At 43.3% G+C, this 26,898-nt stretch overlaps 1 protein-coding gene and 1 long non-coding RNA gene across 3 annotated transcripts in view; both read right to left on the bottom strand.

The window, feature by feature from the left end:
* Positions 1 to 409, bottom strand: part of KIF26B (kinesin family member 26B) — a 308,871-nt gene extending 308,462 nt beyond the window's left edge. For both annotated transcript variants that reach the window (XM_081945182.1, XM_081945183.1), the window contains exon 1: positions 287 to 409. In XM_081945182.1, the coding sequence (XP_081801308.1) occupies positions 287 to 349 (63 nt within the window). In that variant the 5' untranslated portion in view covers positions 350 to 409. The remainder of the gene's footprint in view (positions 1 to 286) is intronic.
* LOC309388140 overlaps positions 1 to 26,898 on the bottom strand; it is a 432,191-nt gene that overhangs the window by 308,462 nt on the left and 96,831 nt on the right. The window lies entirely within an intron of this gene.

Raw genomic sequence — 26,898 nt, 5'->3', positions numbered from 1 at the left:
TGCAAAAGTTCGCTACAGGCTAACCGGGAGCCTTGCAGCTCTAGGGAAAGCAACCTGTCCCGATTTATTTCACGCAATTTTCTGGTGTCCGAGCAGACCTTGCCTGATTGAGATATATGCATACCGACTGCACCTGGATTGGGAACATTCCGCTTAACAGGCGGCTTAGATCCGCGTGCGAAGCTACGAGAGGCTACCCTTTTGTGTTAAAAAAAAAAACCCACCACACACATATACAGAGGTCTCTCAAGCATCCTTGTGTGCCCTGACCTGAGGACTAACTTACCCCATATTTTCTGTTTCGGGTGGTGACTGCGATTCTCTCTTTATTCCCAGCCACCGAATTCATGATGATCTTTGTGCACGCGGGAGAATGCCTTGAAAATTTATATCCAATGGGGAATCTCCAAATCCAATAAAAGGTTCACACCGGCTGAAATCAATTGTGCGGTGGTGCTTTTTTTTTTCTTTTTCTTCTTCTCCCTGTTCCCCTTTCTCTCTCTCCCCTCCCTCCAAAATCCTTGAGCCCCCAAAAGCCGGACCAAACCTCAGACCACCAGAACGAGGGTCCGCGGGAATGTCTTCGCTTCAGATCCTTTTTGTGACTTCATTGTCTTCCATCTGATTTAGCTTTCTCTGCTCAGAAATCCAAAGGGTCAGCATTTTCCCTTCCCGATCGCCAACGCCAGTTGGGCCCCCTATAACCGTTGCCATCCAAGGTAGGTTTTCGGAAAGGCGAGAGGAGCAAGAGAGCTGGGTGTTCCTCCAAGCGGAGACTGCTCCGCGATTTTGCAGTGCGGCAACTTGTTTCCTTTCCCAAGCCTTTGCAAGGGAGTTAGAAGAAATCGTCCAAAAAAAAAAAAAAAAAATCTCGGGATCCAGACTCTGGGAGGAGCCTCCCGAGTTCCTTGCAGCCAATATCTTTCTGCCCGTTTTTTGCCTGACAGTTTTTGTAAAAGAAAAGGGAAAGCACTGGCTAAGCTACGCAGCACGCCTGGAGCCGTGTAGGAGCTGCAAAGCAATGCCTTCAACGGCTCGCTTTGAAGGCTAAGGCAAGCGGGGCCGGCGCGTAACTGCAGGCGGCTTTGCTACTGTTGCTTGACCTAGAGAGAGAATTGATTTGCAGCATCGCTTCAGTGGCATTGGGGATTTAAAACATTTTTTTTTAAAAAAACACGCCTCCCTCTTGAAGACGAGATGTCCTTGTCTCCATCAAAACAGCTGTGCGGAAGAGCTCCCGAATATGATTGTAGGTCTGTTTTGAGTTCTGCAGGCATGGGAAGAAGTAGGCAGCAACGACTGACACACCTGTGACAGTCCGGTTAAGGGTCCCTTTTATATGGTAGTGGATGCTGTGTTATTTCGGAAGTAGACAAAGACAGCTACCAAGAAAACTTGCAAAATCTTAAATTTGGGGCTTTGTCCCTTTTGTTTTACTCATCTGATCAAAGAAGAATTTCCACAGGCTTCCTCCCTCCCCACAAACTATAAAAGACAATTGCATTTCTGCACTGTTGGATGAATGTGCTGCTTCAGATAGGGCAGATTCCTGTTTGGTTAAAAAGTATTTTTGAAATTGTTCCTACATAGCTTTCTCTCTCCCCACCCTTTCATAGCCCCCTGATCTCTAACTGGAGAGAGAGGTGGGGGGGAACCATTGTGTTAACTAATGGCCATTTTGATGGCAAATGGATCCAGATGGAGGCAACCCATCTAACCAAGATATCTTCAAATATTTTGCAATGCGTTTTCTTTGTTCTGGATCCAGGTTATAATCAAGTATAATTTTGGCTGTGTGAACATTAGAGAGCCATGGATAAGAAAATATGCCTAGAGACAGAGGGAGGGACGCCCTGCAAGACACAGCATTTCTGCCTATGCAAACTTTCCCCTTATGTAGACCTTGGGTGAAATTCACATTCCATTATGTGCAATCATGAGAAAAAGAAAGACATTGTGGGAAAATTCAGAAGCCACACAAAGCTTGATATTCTCAATTTATTTTCTCCACCAAATCTGCATGGAATTCTAATAGCCTTGGGTAAATGGGGATGATAAATTGGCTTCCAGCCTAACCTCCCCTGTTAAGGTTGTGAAATATGTGGTGCATTTATTTTATTTTTCCACACGTCATCAAAGCCTTCGGCCCACCTATGCATTCCAGTGGCCACATGGAAAATATCTGAAATTGCTCCATCTGGCACCTGTTATAATATTAATGCTTAGCATTTATATCACTTTAGTCTTTATGGCACTTCATGCTCATTGTTTCAGTGAATATTATGGGCAACCTGGGCATTCCTTGTGTAGCTCCAAATTTCATCTCCAAAGACCCTCACATTTCCTACAAGTAGATTAAGAGAGGGCTTGCAAGCTGGCGAGATCATAGCAGATACAATGTGAGTCATAGATTTTCTGCTTCAGCATTGGGACACTTAGTATCACAGTAGATATCCCCTGTTATTGGGTAGGCAGTTCTGAGGAATCAGTTCACTGGGAATCAGGCTGATTTTCCCGTGTAGAAAAAAAATGAATTTCTTTTGGCATATTTGAATGGGTCTAGATAAATAAACCATGGGTTTAATAAATCTATGGTTTATTAAATGGTGATGCTCTAAATGTGTAGAGCAAACTTAGCAACCTTAGACAGCGGTTGTTCAATTCTGTATAAATATACACTATATTGCCAAAAATATTTGCTCACAACTGCTTCTGATTACGTGGATGGGTGAGTGAATACTTTTGGCAATATAGTGTATATTCTATTGTGATTGATGAGACATACAAAGATCGAACTGTTCCCTACACAAATGACTCAACCAGTCTTTCTCAAAAGTTTAGTTAAATCTGGGAAATACATAGAGCAAATAGAAATTGTTATTTCTGAAAGTTAGAACTGTAGATGAAGTTGACAAGTAATGGACTGAGCTATGTACCAATAACATCTTCATTCATTGCCACTGTGTGAGTGTGGCTCTGCTTAATCAATTTTTATCAATAGACAGTAGATTGGATTTCAGAATTCCCAGACAGCACTGGATCATTCAGAGTTACTCAATGTTATGAACGTACGGTATTTATACTCTTGATTCAGCTCCTTGGAAGCCTTAGTCTGGCTTACGCTTTAAGTAAAAAATAGACTCAAGTGGGCCTTGAGCTGTTCAGCTCTAACAATTATGAAGTGCAGCAACACACATACACATTGTAATTCTTAGACAAAAAGAAGGGATTTTCTGTAGTTGATCCTAGAGCCAAAGCACCTTAACTTAGTTATCATGGAGTTTGCTCTAGAAGCCACCAGCAAAATACAACCAAAAACCTTGCTCACCAGTGAATATACAGTATGCCAAGCTGTAACCCTAACCCATAGAAAACCAGGAACGAGATTATATTGAATGTAAAAGTTGAGTTCTGAATGTGTGTTTTTGTTATTGTTCAGTTTATTTGAAATATTTATCTTCTGCTCACTTTGTAGAACTTTGTAGCAAATCAGAATTCACGAAAACAAGATGAATCTCTAAAACAAGTTAATTAAAAAGATAGGATGATAAACACAGTCATAAGATATCTCTAATAGGCAAACAAGAGGCATGCTCCATCTGTGTGTAACTAAATCCTGAATGTGAGTGTGAAAAACTAGTTTGTCACTTGGTTATGAAAAGCAGGTAATATCTAGCCACCATCTAGGAAGGGTCTCCCTTACAACCCATATTGCAGGGGTGTCCAAACTTGGGAACTCTAAGACTTGTGGACTTCAACTCCCAGAATTCCCCAGCCAGCTATATATATGCTGGCTGGGGAATTCTGGGAGTTGACGTCCACAAGTCTTAAAGTTCCCAAGTTTGGACACCCCTGCCATATTGCATACATCTCCCAGCCTTTGTTTGGCCCTTTATCTGCCATTCCTGAACCATGTGAAAAATGATACTGAAATAGATCCAAAAAGGGGGGTTGCGTTCACACTCAAAATTGAAGCATTTTGCCCTAAATCGTGTACATGGCCTTCTTGTCATGATTACAGCTTTGGTGTCCTGTCTGACTGTGCCTGGTGTATACTGACGCAGCTTTTCAAAATCTGGAACATAAAAGAATGGGTGTCCTAACACAGGCATGATGTGATTTAAAAAAAAGAAGACTTTCCAAAACAGTAAGAAATACCAAACTACCAATAGGTCTGATACAGTATAGCATTGCAAGGGGTTTGCGGTGTTATATGACACCCATTGTGACCTTTAACCTGCATCTTCATCCCAGAAAAATGTTAAATATGCCCCTCAACATCCAAACATTGCCCAGTTCAGTAAGTGAGTTGGATTGAATGCAGAATACAAGAGCATCCCCTAGTGGAGACTGAAGGTTAACGTTCCAAGAGGCAAAAAGTGAGCTAAACGGCAATACAACGGCCACAACTGAGCCCAAAATTTATGTTGCTGAGTGAGACACTTACTAAGTGAGCTTTGTCCTGCTTTACGACTTTGCTTGCTTCATTTGTTAAGTGAATCACTGCTGTTCTTAAATTAGTAACGTCAAGTGAATCTGATTTCCCCATTGACTTTGCTTGTCAAAAGGTTGTAAAAGATGATCTCATGACCCCGGGACGCTACAACCGTCATAAATGCGAATCAGTTGTCAAGCATCTGAATGTAAATCACATGACCACGGGGATCCTGCAATGGTCGTAAGTGCCATTGTAATTTCAAACGGTCACTAAATGAACTGCTGTAAGTCGAGGACTACCTGCGTATCAGTTTACCTTTCCCTTTGCATCGCCATGGCACCTTCTGTATGGTCTGGAAAAATCTCCAAATGCTAGAGCAGATTTTGGTTTTAAGTAGGACAATTTCTACACTCACTCCTTTACACCTCGTGCAACTAGCAGTGAAACTCAACTCTTCAAAATCTCCCCTCCCTGCTCTCCAAATGAAGGGACTTTCCCCAATGATTTTGCTGATTCATCCAATCTTTTTTCCCCCTTTGCTAATAGCAGGGACTGGGATAGTTTGATGTAAAGGGCAAAAGCTAAATTAGTGTTATGGTCTGTCCCTCTTCTAGTGCAATCACTGAGGGAAAGGGGAGGGGGGGCATGTGCCATATGTAGTATGGTATATAGCCTTAATTGGCTTGGATCAGCACTTCTCATGAAGAACCGGCAGGCTTGCATTGTTCTTCATCAGCCCTTTAATTAGCACACAGTTAGATGCCCCTGCCAAACTGCATCTGCTGTGTTAGGGATCGTCAGATTGTGTGTAATGGTATGCTTAGTCATGGGAGATTAGAGACATATGAGAATCAAAGGGGGGTAGGCAACAGATTGGCCAGCTTGCTTGTAAATTCCAATTTGCAGAATACTGCCTTGTTACACACCAGGAAGCATAAGAACAGTAACATCTTGCTGTCCGTTCCCCCTGAAAGTTTGCCGACAAGGAACAGTAAGGATTCATGACTCCAGTTCAAACATGGTCAATCAGGCAATATTTTACAGTTGGCTAGTAGAGCATAAAGCATAAAGTAAAACCTATTTAAATACCGGGTACATTCCATCATTCAGAAAAGACAAATGCTTGAGGGGAATTGAAGCATCTATCTGTTTATCCACACACACACACACACAGGCTCACAAAAACACCACGCAAAGATGAGGTATTCTAAAAACCATTAATTATAAGAAATGTTAATTATAGGACTCCATTGGGGAAAATTCGCAAAATTCTGGGGGTGTAGTGAACCAGAGTTTATCTAACTGAAAATTGTAGGATCATTTACCATCTGTTTAGCTTAATAGGGAAAGCCAAAAGAGAAACTGTAGTGACTTTCACCAGAATACTTTCCAGTGTCACATTACTTAATTGGTAGTATTCTAGCTGTCAGTTGTGCCTAAAATGCACCATTTTAACCATTGTTTGAAACTTCTCTCGGATGGAACCTTCTTTACATCCTTGTTGTAGCCTGTAACCAATTTGTTTCCATGCCAACAGCAGCCACAACAGGTAATGTACTAGACTAGATTAGAGTCTCGGTCTGATGATTTGTGATAATACTCTATTGATACTCCTTGGAGCTGCTTCCAGGGGCAAAGTATAACCACCTTAACGTGCAGGCTAGATGTCCATCAGGGCAAGAGTTCAGAAGTGGTGATAATGTAGCATTGGCTTCAGCCAATAAAAATACTTGAATAAGTTTTTTATTTGTGCAACCACTTTTGATCATAACATTTTTTTTTCAAAAAAATCAAGGCAGGTTATTTATTTATTTATTTTATTAAATATGCTGGCTTTATTACTTTATAAGTAACTCAAGGCCGCAAACATATATAATACTCCTTTTTCCTCTTATTTTCTCCACAACAACCCTAGTCTAAAGTCGCCCAGCCAGCTTCTGTGCCAAAGATGGGACTAGAACTCACAGTCTCCTGATTTCTATTCCAGCACCTTAAAAAATGAATTAGTAGAATTGATGGAATCAAAGAAAAAAATAACTGGTAAAAGTATATGAATTCGAAATTACCAGATTTTATTTATAGGTGTTTTTTTTTATTTAGTACCCTTTAATCTAGTATCCCTGATATTATGACCCAGCTTCCCATTCACCAACATATAGTGAGGGGTGCAAAGGAGACCTCTAATATTATTTTGATATTTTTCCATTCACAAGAAAGACATTTTATTCAGTGGTGGGATTCAAATTTTTTTACTACCGGTTTTGTGGGCGTGGCTTTGTGGGTGTGGCAGCAGAAGGTTACTGCAATATCCCCATTCCCTCCCCACCCCATTAACCTGCTTTCCAGCTCCGTTATCCTGTTCAGGGCAACAAAAGAAGATCAGCTGGGAGACTGGGTGGGGGCGGGGGTGGGGGCGGGGCCATCCTATTCGCAGGTTCTCCCAACTACTCAAAATTTCCGCTACTGGTTCTCTAGAACCTGTCAGAATTGACTGAATAACACCTCTGAATTTATTGTAATGGGCACCAAGGTGTAATGTATGACAGCTGTGACACAGCTTCTACGTACTGCATAGTTGCATGTCCTTCAAGACTCTAGAATGAGTGCAAATGAATTTTTATGGAGGAGTTCTTCGAATACTTTACGGTGTTTTGAATGTCTTTCTATGCACTGAGTTGGGACTGAGATTGATGGAAGCTCAGGAGCAGATCCTTACTTTCAATTATGGTTAAAATTAATTTTCTGTAAGCTTTTAACTCCCTTGGTTCTTCAAAATAATTATTGATCCGTTTGACCCAAAAAAAAAAAAAAAGGAAAACTGTGAATATGGGCTCGCTCCTGAATTTGTGATCGTCATGCTGTACTGCAAGGTGAAAATAATAATGAGAAAAAATATAATGAATACTAATTATCAAAGAGTTTGGATTAGGGTTATCATTTCATTAACAGTATAGTGATCATTTGATTAATCTGGAAAAAAAAGTAATGTGCCTGCAAAATTACTTCTCTGATTTAATAGATTCTGGTCATTGGAAGGGTTTTATTTTAGTTCTTTTTCATACTTTGCTCTCTTGCCATTTGCTCTGTCAGGAAGATTCTGCTTCTAAAGAGCATTTCCTCAAATTGATCAGGGTAAATTAAAACACGACATAGTCTATGAACCTTTGCGTAACTTACTTTTTATTTTTAAAAAATCCATAAAGTATTTACTACCTCTCAGTTGCTTGGGATTACAGACAGGCAAGGTGGATTTTGCTTATGCCTTTTCTTTGGTCAGGGTCCAGATTGAACCATATACTTGTACAGTGACGTGCGGTGAGGTTTATGGCTGGTGAGGCTGGTGACGTCATCAAACTGTGTGGTTCCTCCAATCGCACAGGCGCAGCCCGACCAGAGAAGTTTCTCTTCTCAGAAATGTCAGAAAGGGACAGGCAGGCTACCACAACTCCACTGAGAAGACATTTCTGAGAAGAGAAACGTCTCCTTTCTCCTCCTCCCCCCCCCTCCCTTCTAGCACTGATGATGTTACCTAGGCATTTTTTGCATCGGGCGAGCCTGGATCCTTGCAAGGGGAATGGGATCACATGTGCAGGAGGTTCCTCAGCGCCAGCCTTAGATCAGCGGGAGCCACGGTCCCCTTCCCCTGCACACGTGGCCCCATTCCCCTCCTTCCTGAGCCAACATGAAGAGGACCACGGCTGCGCTGATATGAGGCTGGAGCTGAGGAGCTTCCTGCACACATGGTCCCATTCCCATTGCAAGGATCCCGGGCTCGCCCGATGCAAAAAATGGCGAGATCGGCGCACTTGAGGCTGCTGCTGAGATGTCCAGGGAGGCTAAACCAAGCCGCACGCCTCTCCCAGCCACTTTTGTGGCTTCCTGGAGTCATTTTTTTTTTATTTTCATGATGAGAGCGGTGAGGCTCTGCCTCCCCTGCCTCCCCTGACTGCACGTCACTGTACTTGTATGAGCAAAAACTCTGGTCAAGAGCCTTTTCTATTTGCCATACGGGGTTGGAGTCAATGCTTTTTTCTGTTTTATTTTACCTTGTAGTTTCAAATCTATTCATTTCCTCAGTTGTTTTAATTTTGTAGTTTGTTTGTTCTATGGTTGTTAAGACACTTATGGTATCAGATAAAGCAACTTCAGTTATTTTAAGTGTATTTATCAAAAAGTCATCAGGATACAAATCTCAAGATTATACTCACAGAACTGTGATATAATCCTCTAGGGCAGTGTTTCTCAACTTTAGTAATTTTAAGATGTGTGAACGCCAATGAGTTGAAGTCTACACACCTTAAAGTTGTCAAGGTTGAGAAATACTGCTCTAGGACTACAGAGAAGAGTGCATATGTGTGTGTGTGTGTTTATGGGAGGTCTATCTATTGCATAATAATCTGGGCTGCTTTCCCCTCATCTACAGGAATTTAGGAACTGTTTCTTTATACTGCAACTATATACAGGTAGTCCTCGGCTTACAACGGTTTGTTTAGTGACTGTTCAAAGTTACAACAGCACTGAAAAAGGTGACTTATGACCGTTTTTCAGAGTTACAATCTTTGCAGATCACATGATCATGCGATCAACATTCAGCTGCTGGGCAACTACTTCATATTTATGACCATTGCAGTGTCCCGGGGTCATGTGACCAGTTTTTGTGACCTCCTGACGAGCAATATCAAGGGGGAAGCCAGACTCACTTAACAACTGGGTTACAAACTTATCAACTGCAGTGATTCACTTAACAACTGTGGCAAGAAAAGTCGTAACATGGGGCAAAGCTCACTTAACAAATTCTCACGGAACAACAGAAATTTGGGGCTCAATTGTCATAAGCCGAGGACTACCTGTACTATGGCCCTGTGAGCAAAGCAACCACCTGGCTTTTCTTCAATCACTATCCAGCTAACAAGAATGCTAACATAGACGTAGAGTGCAGAACTATCTACGTTCTGTTTTTGTCATGAACCTGAATGTACAGATAACCCTTGACTTACAACAGTTCATCGAGTGACTGTTTGAAGTTACAATGGGACTGAAAAAAATGACTTATGACCGCTTTTCACACTTAGGACTGTGGCAGCATCCCCATGGTCATGTGATCAGAATTCAGATGCTTGGCAATTGGTTCATATTTTTGACGGTTGCAGTATCCTGGGGTGGCATGATCACCTGGGACCTTCTGACAATGGGGAAGTCACATTCACATGAAAATTTCATGCCCGGTTGCTGAGTGGGCGTGGCCCAGGTGGTCGTGGCCCAGGTGGTCGTGGCCTAGTCGTCCTCCTGTACCATGGCCGGGGGGGGGGGTATTTTCACTTTCCCCAGGCTCCGGAGGCTTTCCTCGAGCTCTGAGAGGGCAAAACTACCCACCCCAGGCTCCGGAGATCCTCCGGAGGCCAGAAACGGGACGGTTTCAGGCCTTCTGGAACTTCTGGGAGGCTCGTTTTTACCCCTCCCCGAGCCTCCGGCAGGCCTTGCATTTACCTCACATCCAAAACGGGCCATGTGGAGACTTCGGGGAGGGGAGGGAGGGGTGGGGCCAGCCAAGAGTGGGTAATAGTAGTAATAGGCAAGGGTGGGCTGCTTCGGGTTCGCCTGGGTTCAGGAGAACCCAAGGCTAATGTTATATGGCTGGTTTGGAGAAACCAGCCATATAACATTAGCCTTGGGATCTCCTGAACCCAGGCGAACCCGAAGCAGCCCACCCCTGCCTATTACTAACTTAACAACTTCAGTGATTCATTTAACAACTGTGGCAAGGGAAGTCATAAAATGGGGCAAAATTCACTTAACAAATGTTTCATTTAACAACAGGAATGTTGGGCAACAGAACAAGAGAATAGTTTAGGATTACCTATATATAGTCGTTTCATTCCTATACTTTACTCACTAACACCAGTATGCAAATATTCTTGCCGTTAAAAAAAGAACTCTGTGATATTTATAAATGAGAATATTATAATGCAGGGGTGTCCAAACTTGGGAACTTTAAGACTTGTGGATTTCAACTCCCAGAATTCCCCAGCCAGCCCCCCCCACCCCCCCAATTCCAACTTTATTTGATGCATAGGCAAAGCTCTTCCATTTAGCATTGGTTTCAGTTCATCTTCCCACACATTTCTGGACTGTTGCACTAGCACTTGTTAATGCCTTATAATTGTTTTCAGCAACACAATTGGGTTTACCCGCTGTAATTGCAAGATTGGGAGCTTGGGAGGGAAAATAGTAAAACTAAAAAGGCAACATATTTGCCCCATTAAGAAAACAAAGGTTTTTAAATCTCAAGTAGATTCCTAGTAAGAGATTTCATGGGGTGTGAGTGACCTCTGGTGGCAAAAACTGGGAGAAGATAATACAGTATAATTGATTCACTATTGATTCAGGACTATATACTGCATATATAGAAATACTTTAATAGAAAAAGAAAGATAGGCAAATACAATAATGTTAACTGACCAACAGTTTTACAAAGAAGTAAACAATCATATTAATAGGTAATGATGGAATGATCCTGCACTGTACTGGCTTATTTTATAATGATGATTTATAACACCTTACTAGAATTCCAGGTATGATAGATTTCTCTTGGGAATTGTAGTCCAAAAATGCAAGATGGTTTTTCAAATATTAAAACAATCAACAATAGTGGTCCAATTAATACATGCCTCGTTTTTTTCCCCAGTCTGTAGTGTGATACCATTGCAGAATACTTTTACGTTCTTGTATAATATTAATCTTTCTATGCCGCCTAAAATAAAATAAGTTAATTCTCTTGACCTCTTCCAGTTTCCCATAGGTGATCACTTTGCACAAAGAACAGATTTAATCTACATTACCCAGCAAGTGAATTTCATAGAAGGCATATTAGATTATTTAAAATGCTACAAAGAAAATAGAACTACTTTTGAAATGAATGGAAACCTAATTTGTTTGGGATTTGGTGGAAGCTAAACTAAGGGAGACGAGTAACAAATGTATAATATATTAATTTGTTTTTGCATTAAAGGAACATACTTTATCAAACAAATATTTCTAGGTAGCTGTCCACACCAAACATTTTTTCTTACTACTATAGCAAAAACATTTATTCTGCTAAGAAAAACTAGTATTCTCATGAGTTCTGTTTGTGACACACATTGTTATATTTGAAAGTGGGATTGGTTTTAATCTTCTCAAATATACTTGACAAACCTTTGGCTCCCAATTTATTTTTGGTGGAAAAACTGCTCTGTGAGTTACAATCAATTATTGTCTGCCGTTTCATCGTTTTTTACTTGATCATTTAAATTGATTTTGATTACCAGTATGTGCCATCAAAAACAAAGGCAAATATACGTGTCCCAGGATAATGATGCGAGATCAAATTTGGGTCGGTCGCCGGGATCAGAGATTTACTCTGCTGAACTTTTGGACTCATGCTGGAGCCCATCTTCAGGGAATTTCTCTCTACTGGAATACGTGCTTTGGGCTGTTCTGTGATCGTGTTTATGTGGTGCCTTCCTATTGGCTGATTGGTGTGTTATATGTGCCATCAAGCAATTCCTAGCAACCACATAGATAACCACCAAGATGATTTAAATTGTCCATCATATACTAGTCAGTTTGATCTACTGGTTAAGGCACTAAGGTAGAAACCCGGAGACTATCCTGCCTCAGTCAGAATGCCAGCTGGGTGACCTTGATCCAGTCACTCTCTTTCTCTGAGCCTAACTCACCTTGTTGTTGTTCCTTCCCCCAGGAGGAGAAAGGTATGTTGGATATTTTCACCATGTTGAGTTATTTGTAAAAATAATAAAGGCGGGATATAAATAAATAAATAAATAATATATTTCCAGGGATCAACACAGCTATACATAATTATGAAGATGGTTTTAATTTTTTTGCCAAGATGCTCATACAGAAATGCATAGTATGGACCCATTTTGCAGAAGCACTAGGAGGGCTAACCAAAGTTAAAGTCAGTTTGGATCTTTAGAATATTTGTGGAGTTCTGAAGAACAGGGGGGGAAAATGGGTAATAAGTCAGGTCTCAATTTCTCATGTTATTACAGTACAAAATAAAAATTAAAAAAAATCTTTCACAGGATTTTTCTCCTGGAAAAGAAAACTAAAAACTCAATTTTCATTTGCTTTTGCTTTTAGTAGAGTGATCTTTTAAAATGTTTTCCTAATTTTATTGCAACTTAAATAATGCTTATATTTATAATTGTGGCTCTTTGATTTAAACTTTTTAGAGGGCTATATCTGAAAATGGAAGTTTTAACCAAGAAGCAAATTGTATTTCTCTTGATTGTGTGTGTTTAGATCCGTGTCAATTTTTAGCAGCCAGGTAGACAAGACATTCTCCAGGATGATCTATTCCCAGTCAGGCCCTTCATCTCCCAACGGTGTACCCACCACCTCGATAATCAAGTGGATCCATTTTGCTGGTGGTGGTTCTCCTTTTTTTCCTTCCACCTTTTCCAGCATTATATGTTTCTCAGGAGAAGTATTGCTAAAATATGTCCAGAATATAACAATCTGAGCCTCATCATTGTTCTTTGAGCGAGGACTCCTGATTGATTTGTTTTATAATCCATTGTCTTATTTACTTGGCTATCCACGCTTTTCTCAGAAGTCATCTCCACTGCCATAGTTCAAAAGCTTCAATGCACTGTCTATCCTGCTTCTTCAATGTCCAGCTTTCGCTTTCATAGAGTGTCGCAGGGGAAACCATTTCCTGCGTGTTTCTGATTGTGTCTCAGCGTGTCACAGCATGCGAATATCTTTTCCAAGATTTTATTGCTACTGTACCAAGTGTTAGTCTGTGACATATTTCTTGACCGCTGGTTCATTTATTGTTGATAGTTGATAACTATAACACAGAAACTACTCACCAGCTCAATATTTTAATTGTCAGTTCTAAGATAGGTTGCTATACCAATCTTTATGTGCAGCACAGGAGTTTTGATCACACTGTTCCAGCTGCCAACTTGACAGTTGTTTTTTTTACCATATCCTGCAGACACCTTGCCTATAAGCAAATGTTAAGAAAAATGGCATCAACTGCTTCAAAAAGGGCAACTTTAATTGAAGATTAGAGGTAGGAGGAAGTAGCTACCTGCCCTGATTCTTTGTTATTTTACCACTACTTGAATCTCCCACTTTCATGTGAGAGTTTCCTTGTCCTAAAAATGGAAAAGATATTTTAATTTTTAAAAAAACATGCTCAGTGATTATAGTTTGTAGGCAAAAAAACAGGTCCTCCTCTGAAACAACAATCTGCTAAGCACAGAATTCACTGTGTCTCCAAGACCGTTTCTTTTTCCTCCTAGGACTGGATATTATTTAATATTGAGAGGACAATTACTCTGGATCTTAAAATAAGCCCATTTTTATTGACCGATGCGCCATTGTATTGAGCTTCGTATATTTTATGCTCTTCCTAGTAAAAATCAGTGTGTGCTTATTAATATCCACTAAGCTTTTATTTGATACTTTATTTAATTCAATGTTTGTTTTAATCAGCATTTTAATTTTAAATGATGCTTTATTATTGAATTTTCTTTGTTGTTTCAATCTGTTTTGACTGTGAAAAAGATAGAAATACAGAGGCATACTGTACATACAATAATTGTGCGGGTCTGTTTTCAAATTATTATAAAGGTGTGGAATGAGAAGCCTATACATTTTATGAATTTGGATGCATTAAACTGATACATCTACTTTTGATAATGTTTATAAAGTTTATAAATACAAATTCCAATCTGAACATGCTCAAAACACTTAAGTAGCAAAGGGAAATTAATATTTCTTCAAATATCATAATCTTAGTAACGTTCACTATCACCATCAACCTCACTTTAGACTGAACTACAGAATCAAACCACTTCCTTAATGTCATGATGCCGCTACACAATAGGCACATAAATACAAGAGACCTGTAGTTTGTTAAGCCTATCTATAGATTTCCAACTTCCATCCAGAAGACGTTATTAAATCTAGCATTCATTGCTAAGCTCTATAACCACATTTGTTTTGACCTACTTGACAGAAACTGAGATAATGGGATTAAACCTGGCAATCTGAAGACTGAATCATAGTCAATAAAACCAACAAAAATATCAACTGAATCACATCAACTCCCAGGAAGGACTTGTTAAGAAGGACAAACTATAAAAACAGACACTTGTTTATCCACAGCTCATGCCACTGAAACACACGAGTAAGCTATTGTAAGAGCCCAATGGTGAACAACACGGTACTTTCTCAGGCACTAGGTGGCAGCAGGTTCATACTTACATATCAACCTGAAGCAGATTCTTGCAATAATGGTGGAATGATGCTAACAGAGGAAATGGCTCATGCTACAATTTCCCTACATTTACACCAAGAGTACCAGCACAAAAAAATAACTTCAACTACAAGATCAGAGCTACTGCACTTTTACCTATGTATGCCATCACCTGTCAACAGTGCTCTTCTCAGTTCCATAACAACTTTAACTGGAGGAAATTTGTCAACAGTCTGAATTTAGGAGGGAAGGTAAAGATAATTCCCCCCATCAATATTATTTAATAGAAGAGCATAAGTGAAGAAATGGATCAGCTCCTCCCTGCCCATGCTTGTATTTTAAATCTTTCTCTTCCTTACAAGTGATCAGTGGTGATACAATTATAGGATATAAAATTATATGTAGTTGTAAGCTACCATATACTGATAGTCCTCAACCTATGACCAAAATTAAGCCCAACATTTCTGCTGCTAAGCAAGAGAGTTGTTAAGTGAGTTGTACCCCATTTTATGACCTATTTTACCTTAATGTTAAGCAGATCACTGCAGTTGTTAAGTGAATCATGCCATTGTTATGTGCATCTGGCTTCCCCCATTGATTTTGTTGCCTGAAGCCAGCTGGGAAGGTGTACCAATGGTGATCAGATGAGCACAGGGAAATGCAACTGTCATAAATACATGCCAGTTGCCAAGCACCTGAATTTCGATCACGTGACTACGGGTGGTGTGTGTGTGTTACAATGTAAACGTGAAAACCAGTCATAAATCATTTTTTTTCAGTGCCAGTGTAACTTTGAAGGGTAACTAAATGAATGGTTGTAAGTCAAGGATTACCTGTAGCGGTTCTGCCCCCTACAATCCCAACCACAATCTTTTAAGATTGGCTTGTATTATTAGCTCAGCCAACCCTCTCTAGAAATTTAATCAGAGGAGAAGCTAAAAAATAATAGCTTGCTCTCAACCCTGGGCTTATGAAGGAGTTGTGTTTTTAATCAAAAACTTCCTACTTCATATATGGCCTTATAATTACAGTGCAACACTGTTTTCCAGAAGCAGAACATTTTTCTCATTACTGTTAAAGCTGTTCACAATCAATTTGTATTTACTCATAGGATTCAAGAGTACTCTGCTGTTATTCTTTATTAGGAAAAAAATTAATAAACTATCATGTTGCTTGTTTATTTCATTGAAATGAAATGGAACTGAGGCTAATTAGTCAGTAGTATTGCATGCAGGGAAGGGAGTTATTAAAACCTAAGATAAAATTTAATTGAAGAAGAAATTACTGATACTGAAGGATACCATCTCAATTATTTAATATGCCTTAATTAGAGTTTCTAATAAAAGCAAGCATGTAAAAAGTCTGGTAAAGTTAATATGTGGTCAGGAACGTGTAAGTAAAGGTTTTCAAGAATCATGTAGAGTAAAACTATTTTTAAATTAAGAATGTCGGGTGCCCTACACTAGTTCTTACCAGTAAGAAATTTGCCATTGCCATATACTGAATTCCCTTATATTTGAATCAGAGATGGATTGCTCCCGGTTCAGCCCGGATTGGGCAAACCGGTAGTAGCGGCGGCAGGAGGCTCCGCCCACTTGCTTCTGTGCATGTGCAGAAGCGTCGCACATGCGCATGAGCACACCCGAACTGGTAGTAAAAAATATGGCAACCAACCACTGATTTGAATCACTGTTGTCGATGGTTCTTGGACCATTCACACTGATGTCAAAGACCTGAAATATCATTTCAATCTCATCCCTCCATGAAGATTTTAAAACCATTTAAGGCAGGGGTGGCGAACAAGTTCGACAAAAAGAGCCAAAATTTTAAACTGTGAGAGTCAGAGAGCCACACCACGCAGTGACCTGCCAAAACAGACCCGGAAGCAATGTTCCCTCTAATTTTTTTTCGATGTGAGCAGAAAAGTATAGTGTTTGAGCGGCACATTTTCATGCCTGAGCACCCGAATTTTTTTCACAGATGTCACCTAAGACAACAACGAAATCAGTATTATTTGAAACTCAAAGTTATGTTTCTTCAAGGTACCTGCTTAATTCAAAGTGTTATATAATATCAGTATCACTTAACAACGCTCCTGCTTAGCAACCAAAATGTTGGCTCAGAAACTCTGGCATTTGAAGCACGCAACTCTTAAAGCTGTCAAGTTACAAGACCCTTGCACCCCTAACCCTTTAGGGAAAAAACCCCCCAGGGGTCTTCAAACCTGATAGCTTTAACACTTGTGGACTTCAACTCCCAGAATTCCTCCTCCAGTCATGTTGCAGCGACGTCATCTGCGTGGATCTGCTCCATCTTTGCTTTCTTCATTGTGGGCAGGGCTTCTGCTGAAGATGCCGACGAGTACGAGTTGCCAGCAGAATAACTGCTGCTACCTCCTCCTCCTCCTCCTCCAACAGAATCACCAGATTTGCTCCTGAGCTCAGCGCTGGGTTACCTCTGCCCCCTCCCCCTCCTCCGTGCTTTTGACGAGCCATGAGGCTTTTTTTCCCCTGCTCCCCCCCCCCCGCCTTCCTACTGGCTCCTCAAAAGCACGGCGGAGGAGGAGGAGGGGGCAGGGGTAACCCAGCGCTGACTGAGCTCAGCTGCTCCGAGCGGAGGGGAGGCGCCGTTGCCACACGCGGAGATGCCGGCTGGAGCTTTGGCGGCTTCATCTCAGCCGCAGCGCTGGGCGGCAAATCCGGCAGTGCTGCCTGTTAGAGGAGGATGAGGAGGAGGTGGCAGCAGTTCTTCCGGTGGCGGTGGGGGCTTTGGGGCTTCACAACTAGCCTCAGTCGCCCCATGCTCCTCAAAGCAAGTCTGGGGAAGTCCTTTGCAGGCGGCCCGTTCTAGCTCCCTGCAAAGGACCTCCCCAGCTTCCGAAAGGGAGCGCGCGATCCGAGCCACAGTATACTAAATAATGACAAGAGGCAAAGAGCCTCATTTATTTTGGCCGGGAGCCGCATGCGGCTCGCGAGCCGCGTGTTCGCCACCCCTGATTTAAGGTATAACTGAGATAATATGTTTACCTGTGCTCCACAAGTGAAAGGTACAAATATTTAATTACTGTTCCTGAAATATGACTTCATTGTAAAATCTACTGCCATGCCATTAAAATAGTAACTCTTAATCAAAATATTTAAATGTAAGCCAGTGGTTTCCACAAGAGGATTAAGTGGGATGAGACAAGGTTCACCCCTTTTTGTAGGTGTATCAATATTGCATGAACTACAAAGAAGTAGGGCTTCAGTTGCACTTCTGTGACTGTCATCTTGCCTCTTTTGACACCCCTACCCCATTCACCGCATGAATACCACTGATATAGGTTCAGTAGGTAAAACTGTATTAGACAGTTTTAAACAGGAATTTAGTATTCCTGGGGTTAAGTAAAAAAGACCGTACGATGTTGTCATTATACTTTTGTTTGAAAGAGAATATTCAGATATTTGGAGCTGGTGGCAATATAAACGGGAACACACACATACCGAAATGCATTCTATTCTGATATCTCACAAAGGTAGAGTCAACTAGGCATTGGAATTTTTTTGTAGCAACATTCAGATATAGCAGAAGGCTTTTGTAACAGCTGGAGTTTTGTTAAGTTTGATCAAAGAAAGACATATTTTAAGTATTGCTCAGTTCTTTGCACCAAAGCAACACAGTATGTTTATGTCATGGATTAGCCTGGGTAAATATAATAGATATTCAGGCAAGAGAAGCCAAATGCACAAGTATAGACTAGGTGGTACCTTGTTCAACAGCAGTAAGCATGAGAAGAATCTAGGAGTCCTAGTGGACAATCACTTAAATATGAGCCAGCAGTGTGCTGCAGCTGCCCCCAAAGCCAATGCATTCCTGGCCTGCATCAAAAAGGGGATTAAGTATCAAGTTCACACTTGTTAGTACCACTTTATACTGCACTAGTAATGCCACACTTGTGTACAATACAAAAAAGATGTTGAGACTCTAGAAAGAGTGCAGAGAAGAGCAACAAATATGATTAGGGGATTAGAGGCTAAAACATATGAACTGGATATGTCTAATCTAATCTGGGCACTATCTAATAAAATGAAATTCAATGGTGAAAAGAGTAAGGTTCTACATTTAGGGAACAAAAATGGAATGCACAGGTACAGTATAGGTGATACCTTGCTCAGTAGTAGTAACTGTGAAAGGGATCTTGGAGTCCTAGTGGACAACCATTTAAATATGAGCCAGCAGTGTGCAGCAGCTGCCAAAAAAGCCAACACAGTCCTAGGCTGCATCAACAGAGGGATAGAATCAAGATCACGTGAAGTGTTGATGCCGCTTTATAATGCCTTGGTGAGGCCACACTTGGAATACTGAATTCAGTTCTGGTTGCCACGATGTAAAAAAGATGTGGAGACTCTAGAAAGAGTGCAGAGAAGAGCAACAAAGATGATTAGGGGACTGGAGACTAAAACATATGAGGAACGGTTGCAGAAACTGGATATGTTTAGCTTAAGAGAAAGGAGGACTAGGGGAGACATGATAGCAGTGTTCCAATATCTCAGGGGTTGCCACAAAGAAGAGGGAGTCAAACTATTCTCCAAGGCACCTGAGGGTAGAACAAGAAGCAATGGGTGGAAACTAATCAAGGAGAGAAGCAACTTAGAACTGAGGAGAAATTTCCTGACAGTTAGAACAATTAATCAGTGGAACAGCTTGCCTCCAGAAGTTGTGAATGCCTCAACACTGGAAGTCTTTAAGAAGATGTTGGATAGCCATTTGCCTGAAACGGTATAGGGTTTCCTGCCTAGGCAGGGGGTTGGACTAGAAGGCCTCCAAGGTCCCTTCCAACTCTACTATTGTATTAATCTAATGATGAGAAGGACTAGCAGTGACATGATACAATCTTCCAATATCTGAGAGGCTGTCACAGAGGGTAGGGGGGTCAACCTATTCTCCAAAGCACCTGAGGGTGCAGGACAACGGATGGAAATTTATTGAAGAGAGATACAACCTAGAATTAAGGAGAAATTTCCTGTCAATGAGAATCACCCTTTGAGTCATCACTGTTGAACACTAGCAATTCTAAACAATCATACTGCCCTTCTCTGCCTCATCCTGGTGCTTCATACAGTATATACACGTTTGTATGGAAAGAGAATGTGTATGAAAGAATGGATTATTATTTGCGCTCACACATTTTAGATTAATTAAAATCAGGCAATCCACTAAATGGTGTATAGAGGTGGAAATTGCTACATGTGAGTTAAAAGATTTAAGTAAATAATTATATCAATATTTCATCAAATGGAATTTTCTTCCCCTACTCACTTTACTTATTTATATGCAAAATTCCCAACCAACATCCATGCAACTCTATTGATAAAAACATCCCTGATTATCAATCTAATTTCAACCTCCAGGATTTTAGTGATTTTTAAAACATTTGTACTTTTTTCTCTCATTCATCTATTTCCTATTTCCAAGTAATTTATTCCCATGAAGAAACTGAATTTGATTTTATGATGGTCATTGTGTCACTCCTAATCCCAAATGAGAAATAAAATATAGTAATCTCACATTCAATCAGCAAGGTAATTATTTGAAATAGCCCTGTGGAGACTTAAAGGTTGTACTTTACAGCACAGAGAAATGCAATTTAAAATGTTTTAGCTTTTATCAAAAGTGAAAAAGAAGGAATATCAAATGGCATCATAGAATGGGCATTGGTCCTTACCTGATACGCTCATTTTCTGGTAGAGTAGAGACAGCAGCCAGACTGGGTATGCTCCATCCATTAACCAATTGAACTGAGTCTACACTTATGATGTCATTGGGCCCTTGTGGCTCCTCCCCAGTTTCAAATGAAGGAAAACTGTAGACTCAAATGAGAATTGTGAGCAAAAAGTGAAAGTCCATAGTCACTGTATCTCTCTCCTCCGCACAAGGAATTCCCTCACGTGACCCATACCAGGGCGAGGCTGGCTGCTGTCTCTACTCTACCAGAAAATGAGCGTATCAGGTAAGGACCAACGCCCATTTTCCTGTTATCATAGAGACAGCAGCCAGACTGGGACGTACCAAAGACTGGGCTGTCCACTAGGGTGGGAAATTGTAAAAAAGGTCCGTTAGGGCACAAGCACTTGTTGCAGCACCCTGCGCCCAAAGGCCGCGTCAGCCGACGCATACTTGTCCAACTTGTAATGATGTATGAAGACTGTGGGAGACGACCAGGTGGCCGCCCGGCAAACTTCTTCCAAGGTGGCATGAGTGGACCAAGCCGCAGATGTCGCAGCGCTGTGTGTAGAGTGAGCTATAATGTTTGCAGGGACCTGTATGGATTGAAGTTCATAAGACATGAATACAGGCTCTTATCCAGTGCCCCAGACTAGACGATGAAGGGAGGATGGTACCCAAGGAGGCCTGGAGAAAGGAGATGAAGAGAGCTTCCGAGTGGTGAAACGAGGCTGTGCGGTCGATGTAGATCTCGAGGGCACGACGTACGTCAAGAGTGTGCCACTTGCACTCCCTCTCGTGATGGGGAGACGGACAGAAATCAGGTAAGGTCAACTCCTGACCTCGATAGAAACTGCTATTGCCCTTCTGTATGAATGTCGGGTCCAGTCTTAAAACAACTCGGTCTGGATGGAACATGCATAAGTCATGCCTGATTGAAAGAGCAGCCAAATCAGAAATACGTCTGGCTGAGGTTACAGCCACCAAAAACAGCGTTTTGAAGGACAACAGTTTCAAAGAAGTGGATCTCATAGGTTCAAAGGGGTGGAAGTCAAAGCCTCTAGGACACGAGGTAAGTCCCAAGTCGGATATCTATGCATGGCAGGGGGACGCAGGTTGGATGCTCCACGGAGAAATCTCTGGATCAAGGGGTGAGAAGGTAGATGTTTGGATGCCAGGCCGTCCAGAACAGAGGCCACAGCGGCCACCTGTCGGTGTAGCGTGTTAGGGGTAAGTCCCTGATCAAGCCCCCTCTGCAGGAAATCCAGAATGGATACCCTAAGTGGGTCAACAGTCTGGTTGGACCACCACAGAGCTAATGTCTGCTACGTGGCGTCATAAATGCGGTTAGTAGAGCTTCTGCGTGATGCCTGAATGGTAGCAATGACGTTGAGGAAGATGTTATCAGCTGTTAAGGCTTGCCGCTCAATCGCCATGCAGTTAATTGCAGCCACTCGGGGTTGGGATAACAAACTGATCCTTGGTGTAGAGACAGGAGAGACCATGGGATGTGCCATGGGGTGGAGATTGACAGAGTCACTAAGATGGCATACCAAGGCCGGTGTGGCCAATTTGGCGCTAGCAGTAACAGTTCTGCCTTCTGCTCCAGCAATTTTTGAATTACCCTCTGAATGAGGGGAAGGGGAGGAAATGCATATAGGAGACCCCTGGGCCACTGGCATCTGAGAGCGTCTACTCCTTCTGCCATGGGGTCCATGAACTTTGAGTAATACCTGGGTACCTGGTTGTTGTCTGCCGTCGCAAACAGGTCTAGGACTGGGATGTTGAACCATAGTGTCAATCGAGGTTCAGATGGATGCTCCACTCCACCTGATCTATCGTTGTCTGGCTCAGCCAGTCTGCTTGGACATTGGAGACCCCTGAGATGTGTTCTGCCCTTAGAGATGACAGGTGAGATTCCACCCACTGGCACAACAGGTTGGACTCCTGCATCAGGGACCAGGAACGAGTTCCCCCCTCTCTGTTTATGTGTACCTTGGTCGTGGTATTGTCCGTGAGGACTAATATGTGTCAGGCCTGAACTCTGTGGTGGAAGTATCTGAGGGCGAGGTGAACCACCCGCAATTCTAGCCAATTTATGCCGTTTTGGCTCTTTTCGAGGGACCACTGACCCTGAGCCACTAGGTCATGCATGTGTGTCCCCCATCCTGTCAGACTTGCGTCCGTCGTGTGAGACGGCACGGCACGGCTCCCTTGCAAAATTGCTGGGGACTGCCACCATTTGAGAGAGTGTAATACCTGTCTGGGAAGGGGGACCCTGAAAGAAGAGCTGCCCCTGTCGGCCTTTTGATGTGGAAGCATGAACCATTGAAGGCTCCTGCTGTGAAACCTGGCCCATGGGACAATCCCAAAGCAGGATACCATCTTGCCCAAGACTTGGGAGAGAAGAAGAAGAAGGGATGCCTTGCGTAGACGTAGCACCTTCCTGAAAGGCACCACCTTTCAGACTGAGAATGCGGTCATTGGATAAGAACACCCTCTCTGCCATGGTGCCTATCAAGACCCCGAGGTGGAGAAGGCGGGTGCTGGGAAAGAGGTGACTCTTTTTGAGATTCACCCCGAACCCGTGATTCCGCAAGGTGTGAATAGTGAGGGAGAGATCTCTTTCTGCCTGAACTGGAGACCTGGACAACAAGAGGATGTCATCCAGGTAACAGAGAATCCAAACTGGGGATGACCTGATGTGGGTGGCCAATGCTGCCAGTACTTTTGTGAATACCCAGGGGCAGAGGATAGACCGAATGGAAGAGCTCGGTACTGGAAGTGCCTCCCCCCATAGGAGAAGCGGAGATATTTTTGGTGGTCTATGAAGTTGGGGATATGAATGTAAGCTTCGGTCAAGTCTACTGACGTGAGGAAATTCCCTTTCCTGACCGCCTGGAGGATGGTGTGCAGAGAATGCATTTTGAACCGCCGATAGACAATGTGGCGGTTCAATGTTTTTAGATCTAAAATTGCTCTCCATCCCCCGGAATTCTTCAGTACCACAAACAGGCGGGAATAAAAAACCCTGCCCTTCCTGATGGGGAGGAACCGGTTGGATGGCCCAGATCTCCAAGAGATGCTGAATGGCTTGTTCCATCAGTGCCCCCTTGTGAGGACACCCAGAGACCGGGCATGGCACGAAGTGTTCCTGGGGGATGGAGAGGAATTCTAGTGTGAGACCAAAGTTGACAATTTTGAGTACCCAATTGTCTGTCATGGTCTCCTCCCAGCGGTGGGTAAAGAATACCAGGTGGCCTCCGATCGGAAGAGAGTCCAGATAGTCATTTCCTACGTGAAAAATGGTGGCTGCCTCCTCCACGGTAAGATTTCTTGGAGGAGAAATGCTGTGTGTTTCTATTGGACCTGTCCTGGTGAGATCCCTGTCTGGGAGTGTAGGATTGGTGTTGGGGATGGGGGAAGAAAGGTCCCCCGTTCGCCGGTTGAAAGAGCAACCTCCTATAGAAGGGAGCAGGCCAACTGTCCTGTTTCTTGTAGATGGATGAAAGGACCTTGTGCTTGTCTTTAGATTCCCTGAGGTATAGGCCTAAGGGATTACCAAATAATTGGGTGCCACTGAATGGGGAGGCTGCTAGGTGTCACTTGGTATGGACATCCACCTGCCATGGCTTGAGCCAAAGCAGACGCATGGCCATGACCAAAGAGGCCATGGCTTTAGAAGCGAATATAACAGCATTAAGGGAAGAATCAGCCACAAATTCAACCGCTGTCCTGATCTTGTTGAGATCCCTATGTGATCTAGTGTCAGTAGGAGCGATGCGCTCCTGAAGCTGTTCGATCCAAACCAGGGCCACCCCAGAGAAAAAGGAATTGGCCATAGAGGCCCTAACAGCCCAGGCCCCATCCTGATAGTTTTTGACTAAGGTTTGATCTGACCTTTTCTCCTCAGGCTTGAGAACCTCCTCCGGGGCTCCAGAGACCACAGTAGGTGAAGACAAGGCTGCAACCGGTGCGTCTAATGGGGGAGTCTCGAAGAACTTGGTGAGGTCTGGTGCAATGTTGTAGAGATGTTTGTCAAGGTTGGTCGGCTGTGGGCCCATGCCTGGAGACTCCCACTGCTTCTGGATGACGTTCAGGAATATCCTGGGAACAGGAATCACCTCTTTTTCCATTGTGGGTTCGGTGAATGGGGTACTGGGACCCTCAGTTGAAGCCGGTTCTGCCGGTTCATCCTGTGAAGTAGAAGCTGAAGCAGAAGATGGTAAGCTGGCAGCTTTAATGGCTTTAAGTAGAAGGGACTTGAAACGATCAGTTTTGAATAATCTGGTAAAGGCAGGGGTATCTGAGGTGACCACCTCATCATCAGACAGGACTGAGTCCCGCAGGTTATCTTGCTCCCCACCAATTGAGGCCTGAGAAGTAGAGGCAGAGGGATCAGGTTGCTGAGCCGCAGCAGATTTATGCTTATGGCCATGTGATGGAGCAGGTTGGGGTTGCTGTTGTAGTCCAGCAGCCATGACCTGTTTAATGGTTTCAGCAATGATGGTTGCCATATCAGCAGGAGAGGTGTGCATGGTGTGGGGGGCCCCAGAGCCATGTGTAACTGGGAGGGGAGCCTGTTCAAAGGTGCGCTCCCTATTGCGAGGGACATCAAAGAAATTGCCTCTGTTGTCAGGTTCCATTGAAGACAAGGACTCCAAAGAAGACAATTCCCCTTCTGAATAGGCCGGGGGGGGTCAGGGCCCATGGGAGGCAAGACAGGTGGAGCTGGGGACACCACTTGGTGACCCTCGGAGGGAGGGAGGGCTGGGCAGTTAGACTATGTTGTTGTTTTTGGGCCCTGAGAAATTCTTTCTCAAGGGCCTTCTGCCTGCGCTCTAGTAGTCACTTTAGAGACCTTGGGGTTTACTCCTGAGGAAGGGGCCTCTTTGGCTTGCTGCTTCCTGCTGCTCTTTGCCCCTGATGGCCCTGCCTCCTCTAGTCCTGCATTCGTATCCATAGCTGGATCAGCCATTTCCCCAAACATAAATCAACACCCCGATAAGATAGGCAATGGTCTCACCCGTTTGCTGGCCAGGCGTTCCTGATCCGGTCCACCTGGGCTGATCCCGCGTTGTTGGGCACTCCAAACGGCTGTTGTAGAGTTCGTGCCTTTTTTAAACCATCCAAAATGGCCAACCTTTTTTCTCTTGAGGCTTTTCCGAGCCTCAAAATGGCCACCGCTATCTTCGCAGGCTTTTCTGACCTGCAAAATGGCCACCGATACTCAGTGTGGCCAGGCGATCTGCAGAATGGCCACCAGACTCTCTTGGAACTGCTGCACGCAAAACAGCCGATCGCGCGTCCCACTAAGTGCCCAGAATCAAGGAGCGCCACAGGGAAACAGCCGTGGAGCCGTAGTTCGTGAGCTGGCCAATCTGATTGCAAGGCAGGCTTCCTGAGTAAACTCGTGGCCACAGGCAATCAGATGGCTGAGGAGAGGCAGCCAGTTGAATTTCACTCCAATTTGTAGAATAAAGGATTATTTAAGGAACTAATTTAAAGGAGCAACAAAAATTTTTGGGAAAAATTCACCAATTAAAGATATAATTAAATAATTTGGAGGAGAGATCAATTCTCACAGCCAGTCCAGGTTGGACTGAGTCTGAAACTGGGGAGGAGCCACAAGGGCATTATGACATCATAAGTGTAGACTCAGTCCAATTGCTTAAGGGACGGAGCATACCCACTCTGGCTGCTGTCTCCAGGAAAATAGGGTTCTGTCTACATCAGAGATACACATGAATAGTGAGAAACATTTCTTTTGATGTTAATAACTAGCAGAAGAAGACTCACATAACTTCCACTATCAGTTAACCAAGTCACAGAGGGATTACTTTGTGCAGGGGTGGCGAACAAGTTCGACAAAAAGAGCCAAAATTTTAAACTGTGAGAGTCAGAGAGCCACACCACGCGCTCCCTTTCGGCGCTAAACCCGGAAGTACGGTCTTGCCCCGCCCCTGGCGACGCGACGACGCTTGCCTGCGCTCCACCAGCTCGGCTGGGAACGGAGACGTTTCCTCAGCGGAGCGGAGCGCCTGAAAGGGACGCAGGCTCAGCCTGCCAGGCTGCCACCACTCCACTGAAGACATTGCTGAGCAGAGAAACGTCTCCGTTCCCAGCCGAGCTGGTGGAGCGCAGGCAAGCGTCGTCGCGTCGCCAGGGGCGGGGCAAGACCGTACTTCCGGGTTTAGCGCTGAAAGGGAGCGCGCGATCTGGGTTTAGCGCCGAAAGGGACAAAATCCAAACTTGGCAAAGAGCCACAGTATACAAAATAATGATAAGAGGCAAAGAGCCGCATTCATTTTGGCCGGGAGCCACATGCGGCTCGAGAGCCACGTGTTCGCCACCCCTGACTTTGTGGATCAGAATCCTGATACCAGTGTCATTCTGTCTCTTATCTTTTCACTTCCTCTGCCACCCAGGGCAAGAGGTGCAGAGGGATAGACTCACTCCACCTTTTTCCCAGCATTACTCT

The sequence above is a fragment of the Natrix helvetica genome (assembly GCF_964273705.1).
Source record: "Natrix helvetica genome assembly, chromosome: 2".
Taxonomy (NCBI): domain Eukaryota; kingdom Metazoa; phylum Chordata; class Lepidosauria; order Squamata; family Natricidae; genus Natrix; species Natrix helvetica.
The sequence above is the reverse complement of the archived record's forward strand: the minus strand, read 5'-3'. Positions and strand labels throughout refer to the sequence as shown.